The sequence below is a fragment of the Ictidomys tridecemlineatus genome, unplaced genomic scaffold (genome assembly GCF_052094955.1).
Source record: "Ictidomys tridecemlineatus isolate mIctTri1 unplaced genomic scaffold, mIctTri1.hap1 Scaffold_133, whole genome shotgun sequence".
NCBI classification, from domain to species: domain Eukaryota; kingdom Metazoa; phylum Chordata; class Mammalia; order Rodentia; family Sciuridae; genus Ictidomys; species Ictidomys tridecemlineatus.
The window spans coordinates 42231-58479 of record NW_027521194.1 but is presented as its reverse complement, the minus strand read 5'-3'; the positions used below and the strand labels follow the sequence as shown (position 1 = coordinate 58479).

Here is a 16249-nt window from a genome sequence, read left to right as displayed (position 1 = left end):
GGAGAGAGAGAGAGAGAATTTTTACTATTTATTTTTCAGTTCTCGGTGGACACAACATCTTTGTTGGTATGTGGTGCTGAGGATTGAACCCGGGCCGCACGCATGCCAGGTGAGCATGCTACCGCTTGAGCCACATCCCCAGCCCCTGACCCATTTTTTTTAACTGGGTTGTTTGTTTTGTTATTTCGAGTGTATTCTGGGACCAAATCTTTTAGGCATAGATTCATTTATTTCTCTGGCATGTAGAACCAGAAAAACAAAATTAAATTATAGCAAGAAGGAGTCTACTTACACAGAAGGAAGTACTTTTTGACTGTGGCAGTCTAAACATGGGCATGGGTCAACCAAAGGAGGATGTAAAACTTTCCCTGGACTTATTTTAAAAAGGGCTGGCTGTAGTCTATTTGGGATACTGTAGGCATGCAGAAGTATGACTCAGTTTACCTAACTGAAGTTTTCATTTGAGAGAAGATATCTTCCCTGGGATGGGTCTCTTGCTAACATCTTAGTATCCCTTGCTCTTTTGTGCTATTTTTTCCAGGCAAAAAAAGTGCAATTTCTTGGGATTTTTCAAGACTTTTCCTGTACTTTATGATTTTTAAAAAGTCATTCTTTCTGATTTTAGCTTGAAGTATTGCTACGAAATATGAGGAAGGTCATTCGGGGCATTAATTAACTTCAGCAAAAACAATTGCAATCTCTACAGAGCAATCATATTAAAAGAAATGCTCAAATTTCTCTCATCCAGCAGTAGCACCAATCATTGTTTTTGCTGATGGTATTGGACAGATTAATTCAACTCTCTGTAGAGGTAAAATAATTAACTAGATTCTAGAGAGGAGGTTTTCTGTGATTAAAGGACTTGGGTTGTTGTGGCCCTTGGATGGGAAGAGTCAGGGGTGCTTTAATGACAGGATTTCAGTAGAGCTAATGAAAGATTTTCCTGTATGTAGAAAACACTGGTCATTTATTCTCCAACTCCACAGATTGCCCAAACTGGAGGATGTTGGCTCCAACTATAAGGAGATTGAGTATGGTTAGTGTTAGGCATAAAATTTTTATTATCAGCATCAATATTATTATGAGATTAAGCAATGGAACAAGTCAAGAGAGACCATGAAGATATGTGAGAATAATAATAATAAAAAAAAGATAGCCATCTGCCTGGACTGTTTAAATGCCCATTGATTTATAGGATCTTGTTATTGAAGGAAACTGTAGAGATCACTTCTCCTAAAATAACCTTTTACAGAAGGGAATATGAGAGGACATTATGTAACTTGCCTCTGGCTACATTGTTAGATACTAATATTTTAATTTTAGGATGTTGCAAAAGTAATCTCACTTAAAAGAGACACAAAGGAAACCATGTGTTTCTGCTTCATGAGAAGGTTTCACATGACCAAAATAGTCCCTTAAAGCTGATGACTTATTATTTTTTCCTAAGCCCATGAAGATTCTGACCTATGTTTATCTTTGCTTGTCATTAAAAATATTAAAGATTTTTATTCAGGCATTTTGAACTTCTCTCTAAATAAATATGATACTTCAAGTGACTGAAGGGTAATTTGACCTGAAGTGATCAATGATGATAGAGGACAGCAGGGGACATTGCCAAATCCTTTGTGTAACCTAGCCCAGTATGATATGGGTTCTATATTTTGAAGAAAGATTACAATTTGGTGGATGCCTTTGGCTCAAAGTCCTGTGACTGATTTGCCTTTTAAAAGGTAGTACTTTATAAAGCTGTAAGACTTTGTTTTGTTAAAGACTAATTGGATTGGTAGAAAACATATTTAGGCTGTCAATTCATTGTGAATGGGGTCTGCAAATACGAATTCTAACCATTGGAATTAGTGGGCTAAATTGCTTGTAAAGGATTCCACATCCACAGTCATGACAGAAAGAAATCAGTATAAGGCCTTTTATTTGGTTGTGGTTATGTTTTATTTGGACTCATCATTTTGTACATGTTCCCACTAAAGTGAAAAACCAACATATATTTTTATAATGTTGTGTACTTGTTGTATAGGGTTTATCTGAGTATAAAAGTGGGATAAAATACTTAAAAGTATCACCCCATGATAATCAATGGATTTATTTTCAAAATTGCATTTGTTGTTGTCTAGGCAAAAAATGATGAAAAAATTTAAATGAAACATAATTTTCATACTTCATCTCTGTTTTGATAAGAATAAGTAATAAGGGATTAATATACAGAAATCATGCATCCTTTCATTTATTTAAGAAATATTTGACACAGTGGGCATCATGATAGGCACATGCCTATAATCTCAGGATCTCTGGAGGTTGAGGTGGGAAGTTCACAAGTACAAGGCCAACCTGGGCTATTTGGTGAGATCTTGTCTCAAAATATAAAGTAAAAAGGAGCAGGGGAGTAGCTCAGAGGTAAGACATACCTGGGTTCAATCTCCCTTACTGCAAAACAACAATAACAACACAACAAAGAGTGTTGGGGATGCAGCTCAGTGGTAGAGTGCCCCTGGGTTCAATTCCCAATTCTGCACAAAGAAAAAGGAAGAAGAAGGAGGAGAAGGAATGTTAGTAATTCCGATTTTCTGTGTGTGGGGTGGGTACTGGGGGTTGAAACCAGAGCCTTGGCATACTAGGCAAGTGCTCTTCCACTGAGCTTGAGACAGGTTTCTCTATGTTCCCTCAGCTGCTCTTGAATTTGCTATCCTCCTGCATAATTCTCCTGAATAGATAGGATTACAGGTATGTTTCACTATACCTGGTTGTAATTCTGTTTTGTGGCTTTTTATCCAGCCCCCATACTGGGGATTAAACCCATGGCCTTGCACATACAAGGCAAGTGCTCTACCTCCTGAGCTACACCTCCAGCCCCTGGCTGTAATTCTAAATAATTAAAACACATTCTTCCAAAAGCTTTTAAAAATAACTACCACACTGTAAACCTTTCCCTTTCTTTGGTGGAAAAATTCCCTTACTTTATTTTCTTGCACTAAAAGGAATGGCATGAATGCTAGCAGCCATTATCTCTGTGACCTTGTGTCCTTGCTACATTATGTGGCTGAGTGCTGTGCCCAGTTCTTGCTACATTATGTATAACCATAGAAATGTGAAGTTGTGTTGCAATTGTGTACAATGAATCCAAATGCATTCTTCTGTCATATATATCCAATTAAAATAAATTAATTTTTAAAAAAGAGAGAGATATATCAAGGTGATGGAAACCACTCCCCAGCTCCTGGCAGCTCCCATTTTCATAGCCTAGAATTTATATTCTGTGGCAGATCAGCCTGGACAAAAGCCTTGGTAACTGAGAGCCAGAGTCAAGGTGGCCTCAAAATCATGCATCTGCTAAGGCCCAGGCTGCTGTTTAGCTTCTCCCAATTGGTCATGCACTGAAGTTTTAAAATATTCTATCATTGCTTATTATTGTCAGCATAAAATGTCACTGCCATAAAAGTATACTTTAGAAAGGTTTTAACATGATAAGAGTCTTAATTTTTAAAGAGCAGTATTACTTTTGAGCTACTTGGTAGGTCCAGAGATTTACACTAAACATTCTACCTCAAAAGCATAATAGTTTTTTTTTGTTTTGTTTTTTAATATTTATTTTTTTAGGTGTAGATGGACACAACACAATGCCTTTATTTTTATGTGGTGCTGGGGATCGAACCCAGGTCCCGCCTGTGCTAGGCAAACGCTCTACCACTGAGACACAATCCCAGCCCCAAAAGCATAATAATTTTTGCTTTATTTTGTTTGTTAGATCTAGAAGGCTTTCCACCCAGACTTCTGGAGATGTACAGTTTTTAGCTCAGTACTCTCTACTGTTCTTACTTTCCCCTTAATACCCAAATGAAGGACTTTAGAAAATCAAACTTGAAAAATTCTGAATCCACTGCTTTTCTAAGAAATATATTTAAATAAAGAAATTCATGAGCTGTGCAGAGTGCACAATTACAGTAAATGCAACTTTTTTGAGTTACAGGAAAGGAGCAATTAGTTCAGGTGGTGGTAGATCTTTTGATGACTTGAAAATGGGTCTAGGAAGGACAAGTAGAGAATCTGGCAACCTTGACCATTGCTGTATTCTCCAAGAATGCAGAGAATGGTTTTAGGGATGCCTGGAATTGCAACATGGTTAATAGTACCAAAACACAGAGAATGACTGCCTTTTCACATTCACTAGATACAAACTTATTTTGTTTAGTATTTCTCTTTTTTATACATGTATATGTATATACACATGCTTTTAAAAGCACATGCTTTCCTCAGTGCAAGATTTAAACCACATGAAAAAGAAGTCTTGTGGAATATCACCAGAATCAACAGAAAATAGATTTGGACTCTGAACCCAGAGAATAGTCAGTAGGTGCCAAAGAAACCCCAGCTTCCTGCCCCTTGTTGCAGCTCATTTGGTGAGGAGGGAGAAGGGTAGGTGTAGTAAGCATGAAGAGCCTCTTTGGTACAGGCAGGGCTGTTTCCTGGACAGTTGTTGAGACAGAACACTGGAGAAAAATAGAGAGAGTGTATATATGTTAATGGAGGTTTTAAGTTTTCACATTATTCCACTTACTAGATTTGATAATAGCTACCACTTTTTGATCACTGTCTGATAGGCATTGTGTTTTACATGCTTTATCTCATTTAATTTTTACAAGGCCCTATGTGGTATATGAAGAATTTAGAAAGTTTACTCGCTTGTACAGGGTCACACAGTATTAAGTGGTAGGACTTGGATTTAAACTTAGGTCTGCTGGATTCCAGAACATGTTCTTGACTCCTGTTCTGTGTGCTCTATGAAGATCCTGTTTCTGCTCTCAAGATCATTTCATTCTAGTAGACATGATGGCCCAAGGGATACTGTGGGAAAGGTAGATGAGTCCTCCCCTGCTCTGAAAGCCAACTGTTCAAGTGCAGTACCTGCACAGTGATTGACTCTGAGGTCATTCCTTAGCAGAGTTCAGATGAGATGTTTCCCAAGGATGCAAGGGTGAAAGGACATTCATTGCAAGTGTTCAGGGAATTACAGATTAAATGGTAGTTGGCTTGACAAAATAAATATAGGAAGAAAGTTTTTTTAAAAAACAAACAAAACCCAAAATGAGCAGTATGACCAGGAGGCTGCTTAGTCTTACCCTACCTTCAGCAAAAGGGTAATCCCAATTGTGGGTTGCCAGTGGGTGACCATTTTCCAAAACCAGGCAGCCATACCATATGAGAAATATTAATGGTCAGGCATTCTTGAATTCCCTCAGTAGGTATCGTGAGGATAGTCAGACACAGCTTATTTGAACTCAGCTCAGCTCCCAAAGTGCTAACTTTGATTAAGTCGGGGCTCCTGTCCATCATCATCTGAACTTTGGGGACCTCTACTATATAGAGAGTATAGCCTAAAAATCAAAGCTCAGCACTGGAGGTAGGGTCTTGGATTAAGGAGGAACCAGGGGAGCATTAATAATTATGTTAGTGAGGAAGAGTCGAAGAGGATATTGGCTAGAGCCTGAAACCAACTAAGACTTTCAAAGACTGAGGTTGCTGTGGGTACTTAGCGGATCTCCCTATAGGTTGGGTGGGCAGAAACACTTTTGGTGCTCTGCAGCCACTTAACCTTTGAATTCTTTAGGAAAGGAACAATTCAAAGGGTGAATGTACAAGGGGAAACACCTTATAAGTACTCTGCTGCGCCCTGTGAAAGGGGAAATTAGAATGGTCTCGGCAGAATAGTTCTCCTGTGCTCAGAATACTGCATTCTAAACTTGCCTGGTATCTGAAGTGTTAGGTACAAAGGTTGGAAGGATGATATATACCTTGGTACTCTCTCCTCCAGAAAGCCATTCCAACTCTCTCTCCCACTTCCCTTTGTTATCCTTCTCCATAGCATGTGTGTCTCTGTGGGTACCACAGATTTGTGACCAGCATGTATTCCCTGAGCTAGTGGTTCCCCGTGAGCAGTGTCCTAATTCCATTTTTATATCACATGAAATAGAGCACACACCTGACTGCCACACTGTGTGGCCATCCAGTGTGTGCCAAAGAATCTGGGGATTCTTGACCTGGATAAACTATATGGGAAAGTGTGTGTGTGTGTGTGTGTGTGTGTGTGTGTGTGTGTGTGTGTACATATACATGTTCATAAGTCTCTCTTTTGAGGAAGTCCATAGTTTATATTAGGCTCCAGTGTGTTTTCATAATCCTGAAAATGTTTATAAAAAACTGAACTTATTTGGAGATTTTCCATATTCTTGTAAATGAATGTGTGTGTATGTGTTTGGGAAGGTGGATTGAACTCAGGGGCACTCGACCACTGAGTCACATCCCCAGCCCTATTTTGTATTTTATTTAGAGACAGGGTCTCACTGAGTTGCTTAGTCCCTTGCTGTTGATGAGGCTGGCTTTGAACTTGGATCCTCCTGCCTCAGCCTCCCAAGCTGCTGGGATTATAGATGAGTGCCACTGCCCCTGGCATGAGCGTGTGTTTTTATATCTGGTAGATACTTTTATGCTTCCTTAACTTCCTGTTGTGAACAACAGCTTAGGGTAGCCAAGGAACTCTCCCTTGGAGCCATGGATCACAATTCTGTCCTGGTCACTGCTGCTTACACATCCTGACAGGGGGTCTACCTAACCTTCCTGAGTTTTATCTTATTTTTCACCTGTTAATTCCCTCTTGTCCTACAGGAATGTTGCATAGTAAAGAGATTACAGGTATACAGGCATCTCATAAACTGCCAAGAACTATACAATTGCAGAATACAAGTATTGTAATTAAAAATACATCATTTTTCTTGTCACACAATGCCAGGATAACAAATATGTGATTAAAATGAACATTGGGCCAGGTGTGGTTGCACAGGCCTGTGTTCCCGGCTAGAGGCAAGAGGATCACTTGAGCCCAGAAGGTCAAGGCCAAACTGGGCAACATAGCAAAACCACATCTTAAATAAATACATAAAGTGAACATGGAATGAATTTATTGGAGTGAGAGACTAGAAGTTGAAAGGCATTAGTATCTGCATGTCTTTTAGGCTTTGTAGATGCCCAGAACAGTCTTAGAGTACACACAGGGCTATTGAGGAAATGATTTTCAGACAATGATAAAAGTTTATAAGACCTTCAAGACCTCAATTTGTTTGCTTTACTTTACAGAAGAAGTGGAGTCTGGGAGATGGAGGGTATTCTTTTTTTCAGAAAGGCTGTAGATGGGCAGGGGATATAGCTCAGTGGTACTTGCCTGGCAGGTGTGAGGTCCTGAGTTCAACCCCCAGCAGTGCAGCACAAACAGAGGCTGGAAACTCTTCCTCATCATTGTTAATAGAGGACAAAGAAAGAACCTGTTTGTCTTCATGTCATCAGTTTATTATCATATCTTTTTAAAACAGTGTAGAATTACCCCATGATTTTAAATCTCTCTTTGGGGCTACCTAGAGGCCAGCAGTTCAACAGTGTGAGCACTTGGCAAGCCATGGGCACAGTGCATCGAAACAACTTTGTGTTTCCAAAGCACCTTCTTGGAGCGCTTCCCGGAGAGCACATCAAAGGGCTGGATGTAGATTACTGCACGCCTCTCAACTGGACTGAGACTCAGAGGTTACTGGGACTTGCCAACTCAAAAAACTCAGTGTCCAAAGCAGAGTGAAAACCCAGATGTTCCAATTTTTTATCCTGGTAGTCACTAGGTTCTAAATTTTCTCACTACTCCAGCTCCCTCCTCTCAATAGCTTGCAAAATGGTAACCTGGAAATGTGTTTTTGCTTAGTATGTATATATATATATATATATATATATATATATATATGTAAATCCAACTATCATCTAACCTTTCATTTAAACAATTTGTACTAGAAGGAAAGTTGAAATTACATTTAATCATTGCTTTATAATTAATGTCATTTAATTAAATATTACTTTAAAAATGGCTTCTTCTTTGGCAATTACATTACCTTTTGAGCAGTTCTGTTTTGCTTTTTAACCTGGTTATGGGGTTTAGAGAGTACCCTAGTATAGGGTATCTGAAAGCAGAAAGTTCTGGCACTTTTCCCACTTTCCATTCTTTCTCCTGTATGGATGCCAGATTCCTTTGGGAAATCATCATTTGCTAAAGGTCAGGAGCAAAAGGAGGGGCATTCTTGAGTGTAGGGTTACTGCTAATTGGAAACTAAACATCTGTAACCATGTCAGAGTTATTTGTATTTGAAAGGAAACATTTATATATAAGAGCCTTTTCGGTAACATAAAACACACTATAACACAGAGTGTGTGCATTGGAGGGGTGGCGATGGGGTGGGGAAGGACAGCCAGGGAAGCTTCTGACAAATGACTGTGCTGTGCTGAGTGAGGTCACTTGCTAATTAAATCTCAAAGCATTTTCAAAGTATTTTCTTTTCTTTGTCAAATGAAGTTTTCTTCCCTCATATGCCAAAGCAAACATTTTACTGTGTTTGCCATTTACAAATGAAACATTTCACCATTTTAATGGAAAAATAAGGAGAAAATGGGTGTGTGTTCAGAACCTAGTCAAAGATCAGTGGGAACTCTCTAGTTTCCTTCTAGAACCTTAGCTCTCAGCGTCTTCCCATGGTATGATGTGAGACTGGTTCTTCCCTTCCCTGAAACTGTGTGCCCATAGGCTTCCTGATACACCTACCCTTTCAGGAAAAAAAATCAAACTGTTTTCCACCTGTGCCTTTTTCTCCTTTCTTCCTAGTTTCTTCTTAGAATAAAATTTCTTGAGAATTCCTTTGAAGAAAGTTGAGAATCTACCCCTTTCCCCCGTAGAGTCTAACACCTTCTGTTTTTTCCCACCCTTGCCCTTGGCATCTAAGACATTTCTGTAATTTTTTAAAAATTGGATGAAAGATCACAAAGTCGAGAGAACTTACTTAAGCTAGGACCTGTCATATTGTATGAGCTACAACTGCAGCCCCCAGACCTCTTATTTTTGGAGCTGTTTTCTGAAAGAACTTGTGTCCTTATTCACAGACTGTTTGAAGCAAAATCCAATTAAGGTTTTCAAACAAATATTAAATGTCTTCGTGCAATTAACTTAAGCATCCTTTTCTTCTGCTTACCTCTCATTCTGTTATATTTGATAATTAAATTTTCCCAGTTCACGCAATGAAAGGTGAGGTAGCACTTTTGACCACTGTAGGGTGGTCAAAACCTGAAGTTTGGGGCAGAAATTTCAGTTTGAAGGATGAAACCAGTCAGTTGGACTGATTTCAGATTTTCAGTAGGACCTAGTCCTGCCTTGTGTGTTTTCTAGTTCCTTATTTGTGTGTTGCTGATCATGCTCCTTTTTTGTATGGTTTTCAGGTGGAGTTGGCATGAACTTAAAAGCAGCAGATACTGTTATTTTTTCTGACAGTGATTTTAATCCTCAAAATGACTTGCGGGCAGCTGCCAGAGCTCACTGAATTGGCCAGAACAAGTGAGTGAGTTAGTCATTGGCACCTTTCTGCTCTGGTGGCTTGCAGCTGTGGATTGGGGAGGAAGGTGGACCGTGTAGTGCTGACAACAGTGCCACGTTGGAGTTAGAGTCCACTGGGTTTGAACCCCGTTGTGCTGCTGGCTTGTAGAGCAATGTTGGGGGATCAGTGGTCCCATGATCAGTTCAGACTCACTTTGTTGAAAAGAAGAGTTAAATTCCAAAATGATTAGAAGAAACTTAGAATTTATTTAGTTCATGTTTCTCACGTTAGATCCTAATTCAGTTTAAAAATGAAGTTAAAGCCAGTGGGTGCACATGCCTGTAATCATTATCAGCATGGGAGACTCAAGCAGGAAGATCAAGTTTAAAGCCAACCTTGCAACTTACCTAAACCCTGTCTCAAAACTTTTTTTTTTTTTAAGGCTAGGATTATAACTTCATGGTAAAGCTCTCCTGGATTGGGTTCCCAGTATCACAAAGAGGAAACAAAGTTGTGTTCAGCTACCCTTTGACTTGAGGTAACATGCCTGCCAGGGGTTATCCTGGCTACAGATGAAGGCCCAATAGTGGTCACTTCATCTTCCTTCCTCTTTCTCTTTTGGGGAAAAGTTCAGGAAGAAGTTGAGGCCAGATTTCTCTAACAAATGCTCAGGTCCCAATGAGCAGTGTCCTTTTCATTGTTTCCTGAATGTGGCATTTGGTTTTGCTTCCTTTTGGGTGTATTTTCCTGGCATGCTTTTTTCCCCAGCTTTGCAGACTTCTAACACTGCTCTCATTTGACTCCCGTACAGGGCTGTGAAAGTGATCTGGCTGATTGGCCGAGACACTGTTTAAGAAATAGTTTATAGGAAAGCAGCCTCCAAACTGCAGCTCACCAACACGATCATAGAAAGAGACCATTTTACTCTGGGAGCCCAGAAACCTTTGGCTGATCCTGACCTCCAGGTAAAATGTGTTCCTTTTAGAGTCTCATGATTTATAACCAGTACTATCTTTGGATGAGAATGCAAATAAAAAGGACCAGCATTAACCACCCATTGTTGCAAATTACACATTTTTTTCATTGGCCTAATTCTTACCCTCTCAGTACCTAACTACATGCAAGGTGCCATACAAGCTAAAAATGAGGGTGGCATTTAAAGGCAGAGAAAATAGAATAAAGAGAATGAGCTTTTAACCATCTAACTTGGATTGAAATTCACATCTTATCCCTTACTGGATGCATGACTTTGAGCATGTAACTGAACATCAAGGATCTAATCTCTTTATGGCTTCTAAAGATGAGTGTGCCACGAGTTACCTCAGAGAGAATTTGTTTAAGTTCTTTTTTTTTCTTCCTTTTTTTTTAATCAGTGATGATTAGTTCCATAGCTCCTCCTTAATCCCAGACGCTTTGAGTAGTGACTTACAGTACTCATTCCATACTCAGAGATGAGTGAACAAGATTAGGAATTCAAAATTATGCTATAGGATATAGGGATGAAAGCACTAGAGTTAATTTGTTGAAGAAGGAAAAATTAGATGGGAGTCAATTGCTGGCTTAGAATATCCTAGAGAGCTCTCTTTTGGTAGGAGGTTTAGAGTTATTCCTTAGCAGAAGCCTTTGAGATAAAATTGAACCTATATTATAATATACCCCAAGTCCTTCTGAGGGATTAGATGCAGAGAGATCAACCCCTATTATCTAGTATGATTCAAGCATGAAGAGAGTAATAAATGTCTGAGAAAAGGTAGTAGCTGTGGGAAAGTCTGCTGTAGGAAACTGCAGAAAAATGACAGGAGTTGGCTATTGTTTTGAGGCAGGCAGTGTGAGAGAGCAAGTTCCAAGATGGCTTTAAGCCTTTAAGCCTGAAAGATGAGAGTAGAAAGTAGGAAGACAGCGATAGAAATTAGAAAGATGAAGATAATGTAGGCTTTAGTCAACAGAATTTGTAGTAAAAATCAATATACATTATTGTTAGAGGGAGACTCAGAAAAGAAAGGAATTAGAAAAATTTGCAAGAAAAACCAGGCTTTAAAAGGATCAGCTTATCAAACAAAAAATTCAAGAGGTATATGAAAGGGAAAAAATTACACAGTATTACAAGCAGAATCATCAAATTTACAACTAGCCCAAGCATGAGTTTAAAAATGGCAGTTTTCTCACATCTGTATCTTTACTCATCAGCATTACAGACAGGGAAGGTGCTGTTTTTGTTAGGGAGTCACTCACCTGCAGGAAAGGGTCACAGATTTGGGGGTACTAGAACTCGAAAGAAGAACCCTAGGTTTTGTTTGTTTGCTTGACTTTAGTTTATCTTAGAGAGTAACTGGAGTCTTTGGCCTTTTGTGTTTTGAGTCTTCTGCATGCTCATCTGTCATGGTGGCCGGGCAGGCTGTGCATTTTATTTTCACACTATTGAAGAGGCAATTTCAAATGGAAGGTGAAAGCTTGAGAGAGAGGTGCGTGTACACTGTAGGTGTCTAAATATACTTCTTCACAGGACCTTGGGAGAGGAGCTCATCATGGGCTGTTGTGAAGGCACAGGCGTCAGGAGTTAGAGGAGATGCTTCCCCAGTGGAGGGAGCTCCAGGCATTCAGTCAGGGGTTTCCCTGTGGCATTGGCTGCTAGCACATCATTGTGAAATGCACAGGCAAAAACTCTGCCATGGGACCAGATCCTGGGGCCAGTACAAACTATGGGCTGGTGGAGAGGACCTCGGTGGGACTTCCTGCCCAAGCCATGGCAAGAAATCACACTCTGGTTCTGTCTTGATTCTTTCCTCCCCACCAGACTGTGAGTTATTTATGGTTGCCAGGAACAAGGGTGATAACTCACTGCCTTGTCTCAAAATACAGCAGGACATTTTTTAAGTTATTAAAAGAATCTAATAGTAAAAGACGTGGTTCTGGTTTGATAAATCTAAGCAGTATAGAGCAGTGAAGTCCTGAAAAAGGAAAGCAGGTTCCTTGTCTTAGAAGGAGAACACAACAGAAACAGAGAACAGATACAGATGCGGTGAACACTTATTGAATTCGTACTGTGTGCTAAGCATTGTGTGACATGCACTTTTTCCAGTTGTTTCAGAAGAAGAATAACAAAAAAATGAGATAGACGTTGTCTTTACCTCCATCTTAAGAAATTTTCCAAACATCAGATTCATGACTCTAATCCGAGCACTCTTTAACTTCCAACTACATGCTCTTAGTTACTATAATAAAGTGGTTTTCATTTAAAAAATGGGTAGTTCCTTAAAGACATGTTGTGAGTGAGCAGTAGCGAGGGAAACCAGGAGACATAGTCCAAGGAGTGGAAGAGGAAGGGTCCCAGTATGGACTGAGCCTCATCATAAATACTTGGCTTTCTTCTGTTTTGGGTACTAAATGCCAAAGCCATAGTTTTCATCTCGGGTATTTTCAAGCTAAAGTTTCCAAGTTACAGAATAGGCAATCTAGAGATAATTAACCAAATCTAAAAGGGCAAAATGAAAATGAAGTCCCATGATGTGGATCCCAATTGGTTCAGAATTCCTAAGAGATAGTACTTAGGGAGGTGGAGAGTTGCAAGTAGCAAATGAAAGCCAGGTAACACTATCTAAGATTCTGGTTCCTGTAGCCATAGGAAGTAGGCTGAGTATATCCCCTAGGGGGAGCAAGAGGGCAGGATGGGGAGTGCCGCAGGATTATCCAGGGAGATTGAAATTGAGAAAGGGCTTTTGGGTCTGGTGATCAGGGTGGTTATGGTTTTGCCAAAGTGGGTCCCATAAACCACTGTAGTAGCAAAGCGGCTTGGCAAGGACAGGTGGCAGCTCATGGTGAGATGAGGTATTCAGTGGCACCTTCTCTTTATAAGAGTTTGGCAGTGGGAGAGGTAAGAAGGTAGCCAACAGGTTCTCTGAGTTCTCTCAGGACTGCTGGAAGTGCCTGTAAAAAATGCTGGTGAGAAGTGCTATAGAAGATGCTGGAATCATTTTATCTGCCCCCACTCCTCAAAAAAATTGGAGGCCCAAATTTTTTTTGGTATTGTAAATAATTGTCAAAGTCAACATCTCTGATCATCATTTATCACCTCTCTGCTTATTCCTCATCCAACTTCAAAACAGCCTGGCAGGTGTCATTTGTGATGGAAGAGAAGAAAGTCCATCAGGGAAAGAATTACCTGGTATCATTTAGACACTTAGCAAGTCACACATCCTCATCTGTGTTTTCATGAGAACTAACTGGATCTCTCGTTTTCTTCATTCAAGTTGAGTGACATACTGAAATTTGGCTTGGATAAACTGCTGTCCTCTGAGGGGAGCACCCTGGAGGAGGTAGACCTGGAGTCCATCCTGGGAGAGACAGAGAATAGCCAGTGGGCCTCTGATGCCCTGCCTGCAGCTGGAGGAGGGATCAGAGAACAGGAGGAAGGAAGTGAGTTGGGGTTAGGTGAGCCAGTGACTTCATCACCTCAAGGTAGGGTGTGAGTGAGATGCCTCCCCACGAGAAGTCCTGTGTCCTGCTCTGGGACCTTTCTTTCCTACCCAGCCCTGTAGTCATCTGATAACATTCTTAAGGATTCCTGGTCCAAGAACTACCAGAGTAATCCTTGTTCCCTTGAAGCTGGACTTTGAATCCAAGTGATGATATTAATGTTTATGGTCCTGTCAGTCTCAAGGATTAAATTTGAACCTTTTCTCCCTTGACGCAGAAATCTTCTCTGGAGTTTATTTGGTAAACCTCCTATCTTTATGGTGGTGCTTTGCACAGTGATTCCTCTTCTCAATAGTAGAATGTTTTTTAAATTGCAACTGATATTTATGGACATTTATTGTGTTCATAAACAGTACTGACTATGTCATGTGCTTTAGGTCGTTTAAGACCCATGAGGTGGGGGGCTGGGGTGGTGGCTCAGCGGTAGAGCACTCACCTTGCACGTGCAAGGGCCTGGGTTCAATCCTCAGCACCACATAAAAACAAAAGTAAAAATAAAGGCATTGTGTCCAACTTCAACTAAAAAAATACATATTAAAAAAAAAGACCCATGAGGTGTAGGAGATCATTTTGTCTTCCTTTTTCTTTTTTCTCAAATTTGGTGGCCCCCCCTTCTCTCTCTCTCTCTCTCTCTCTCTCTCTCTCTCTCTCTCTCTGTATATATATATATATATATATATATATATATATATATATATATATATATATATATATATATATATATATATATATATATATAGTTGTAGATAGACAGCATGCCCTTATTTTATTTTTTTTAATGTGGTGGCTAAGGATCGAGCCCAGTGCCTCACACATGCTGAGGAAGCACTCTGCCACTGAACTACAACCCTAGCCCCAATATTTATCTTTTTGTCCATTTTCTGTTGTGAAATATTTGAATTTCAGACTTGAAAGGGTTTTTTTTTTTTTCCTCATGATTATTTTTAAAATGACTGTTCTCCTGTATCAGCAAGAGGGAGTCAATCTGGGCTGGTGTGAGAGGGTTTTACTGACCTTTTTTAAAAATTTTTATTCATATATGACAGCAGAAAGCATTATAATTCGTATACATATAGAGCACAATTTTTCATATCTCTGATTGTATACACAGTATATTCACACCCAGTTCCTGTATTCAAACCTGTACTTTGGATAATAATTATCACATTCCACCATCATTAATAACCTCATGCCTCCTCCCTTCCCCTCCAACCCCTCTGCCCTATCTAGAGCTTGTTGTTCCTCCCATCTCCCACTCTCTATCCCACTATGAATCAGCCTCCTTATATCAAATAAAACATTCAGCATTTGGTTTTTTGGGATTGGCTAACTTAGCATTATCTTTTCTAACTCCATCCATTTACCTGCAAATGCCATGATTTTATTTTCTTCTATTGCTGAGTAATATTCCATTGTATGTGTGTGTGTGTATGTGTGTGTATACATACACACACACACATACACACACACACCCCACAGTTTTTAATCCATTCATCTATCGAAGGGCATCTAGGTTGGTCCCACAGTTTAGCTATTGTGAATTGTGCTGCTGTAAACATTGATGCATCTGTGTCCTGTAGTATACTGTTTTTAAGTCCTTTGGATATAGATTGAGGAGATGGACAGCTGGGTCAGATGGTGGTTCCATTCTCAATTTTCCAAGTAATCTCCATACTGCTTTCCATATTGGCTGCACCAATTTCCAGTCCTATTAGCAGTGTATGAGTGCCTTTTTCTCCCACATTCTAGCCAACACTTATTGTGGTTTGTATCCATAATAGCTGCCATTCTGATGAGTGAGATGAAATCTTAGAGTGGTTTTGATTTGCATTTCTCTAATAGCTAGTAATGATGAACATTTTTTGATGTATTTGTTGACTGATTGTATATTATCTTCTGAGAAGTGTCTGTTCAGGTCCTTGGCCCATTTATTGACTGGGTTATTTTTTTTTTTTGGTGTTTAGCTTTTGAGGTTTTTTATATACCCTAGAGATTAGTGCTATATCTGATGTGTGAGGGGTAAAGATTTGCTCCCAAGATGTAGGCTTTCTATTCACCTCACAGATTGTTTCTTTTGCTGAGAAGAAAGAAACTTTTTAGTTTGAGTCCATCCCATTTATTGATTCTTGATTTTAATTCTGGCACCAAAAGAGTCTTATTAAGGAAGTTGGAGCCTAATCTCACATGATGGAGATTAGGGTCTACTTTTTCTTCTATTAAATGCAGAGTCTCTGGTTTTATTCCCAGGTCCTTGATCCATTTTGAGTTGAGTTTTGTGCATGGTGAGAGATAGGGGTTTAATTTCATTTTGTTGCATATGGATTTCCAGTTCTCCCAGCACCATTTGTTGAAGATGCTATCTTTTCTCTAGTGCA

The 16249-nt window shown here is 39.6% G+C and overlaps 1 protein-coding gene across 16 annotated transcripts in view; it reads left to right on the top strand.

Moving 5' to 3' along the window:
- LOC144372581 (transport and Golgi organization protein 1 homolog) overlaps window positions 1–16249 on the top strand; it is a 140856-nt gene that overhangs the window by 84651 nt on the left and 39956 nt on the right. For 5 of the 16 annotated variants that reach the window (XM_078035920.1, XM_078035918.1, XM_078035921.1 and 2 more), the window contains 4 exons: window positions 9307–9421; window positions 9844–9939; window positions 10213–10366; window positions 13649–13814. The exons of 5 other annotated variants lie outside the window; for them this stretch is intronic. In XM_078035920.1, the coding sequence (XP_077892046.1) occupies window position 13814 (1 nt within the window). In that variant the 5' untranslated portion in view covers window positions 9307–9421; window positions 9844–9939; window positions 10213–10366; window positions 13649–13813. Of the gene's footprint in view, window positions 1–34; window positions 110–9306; window positions 9422–9843; window positions 9940–10212; window positions 10367–13648; window positions 13815–16249 lie in introns of those variants that run through there. 6 more of the 16 variants (XM_078035919.1, XM_078035923.1, XM_078035928.1 and 3 more) reach the window with 4 other exon arrangements.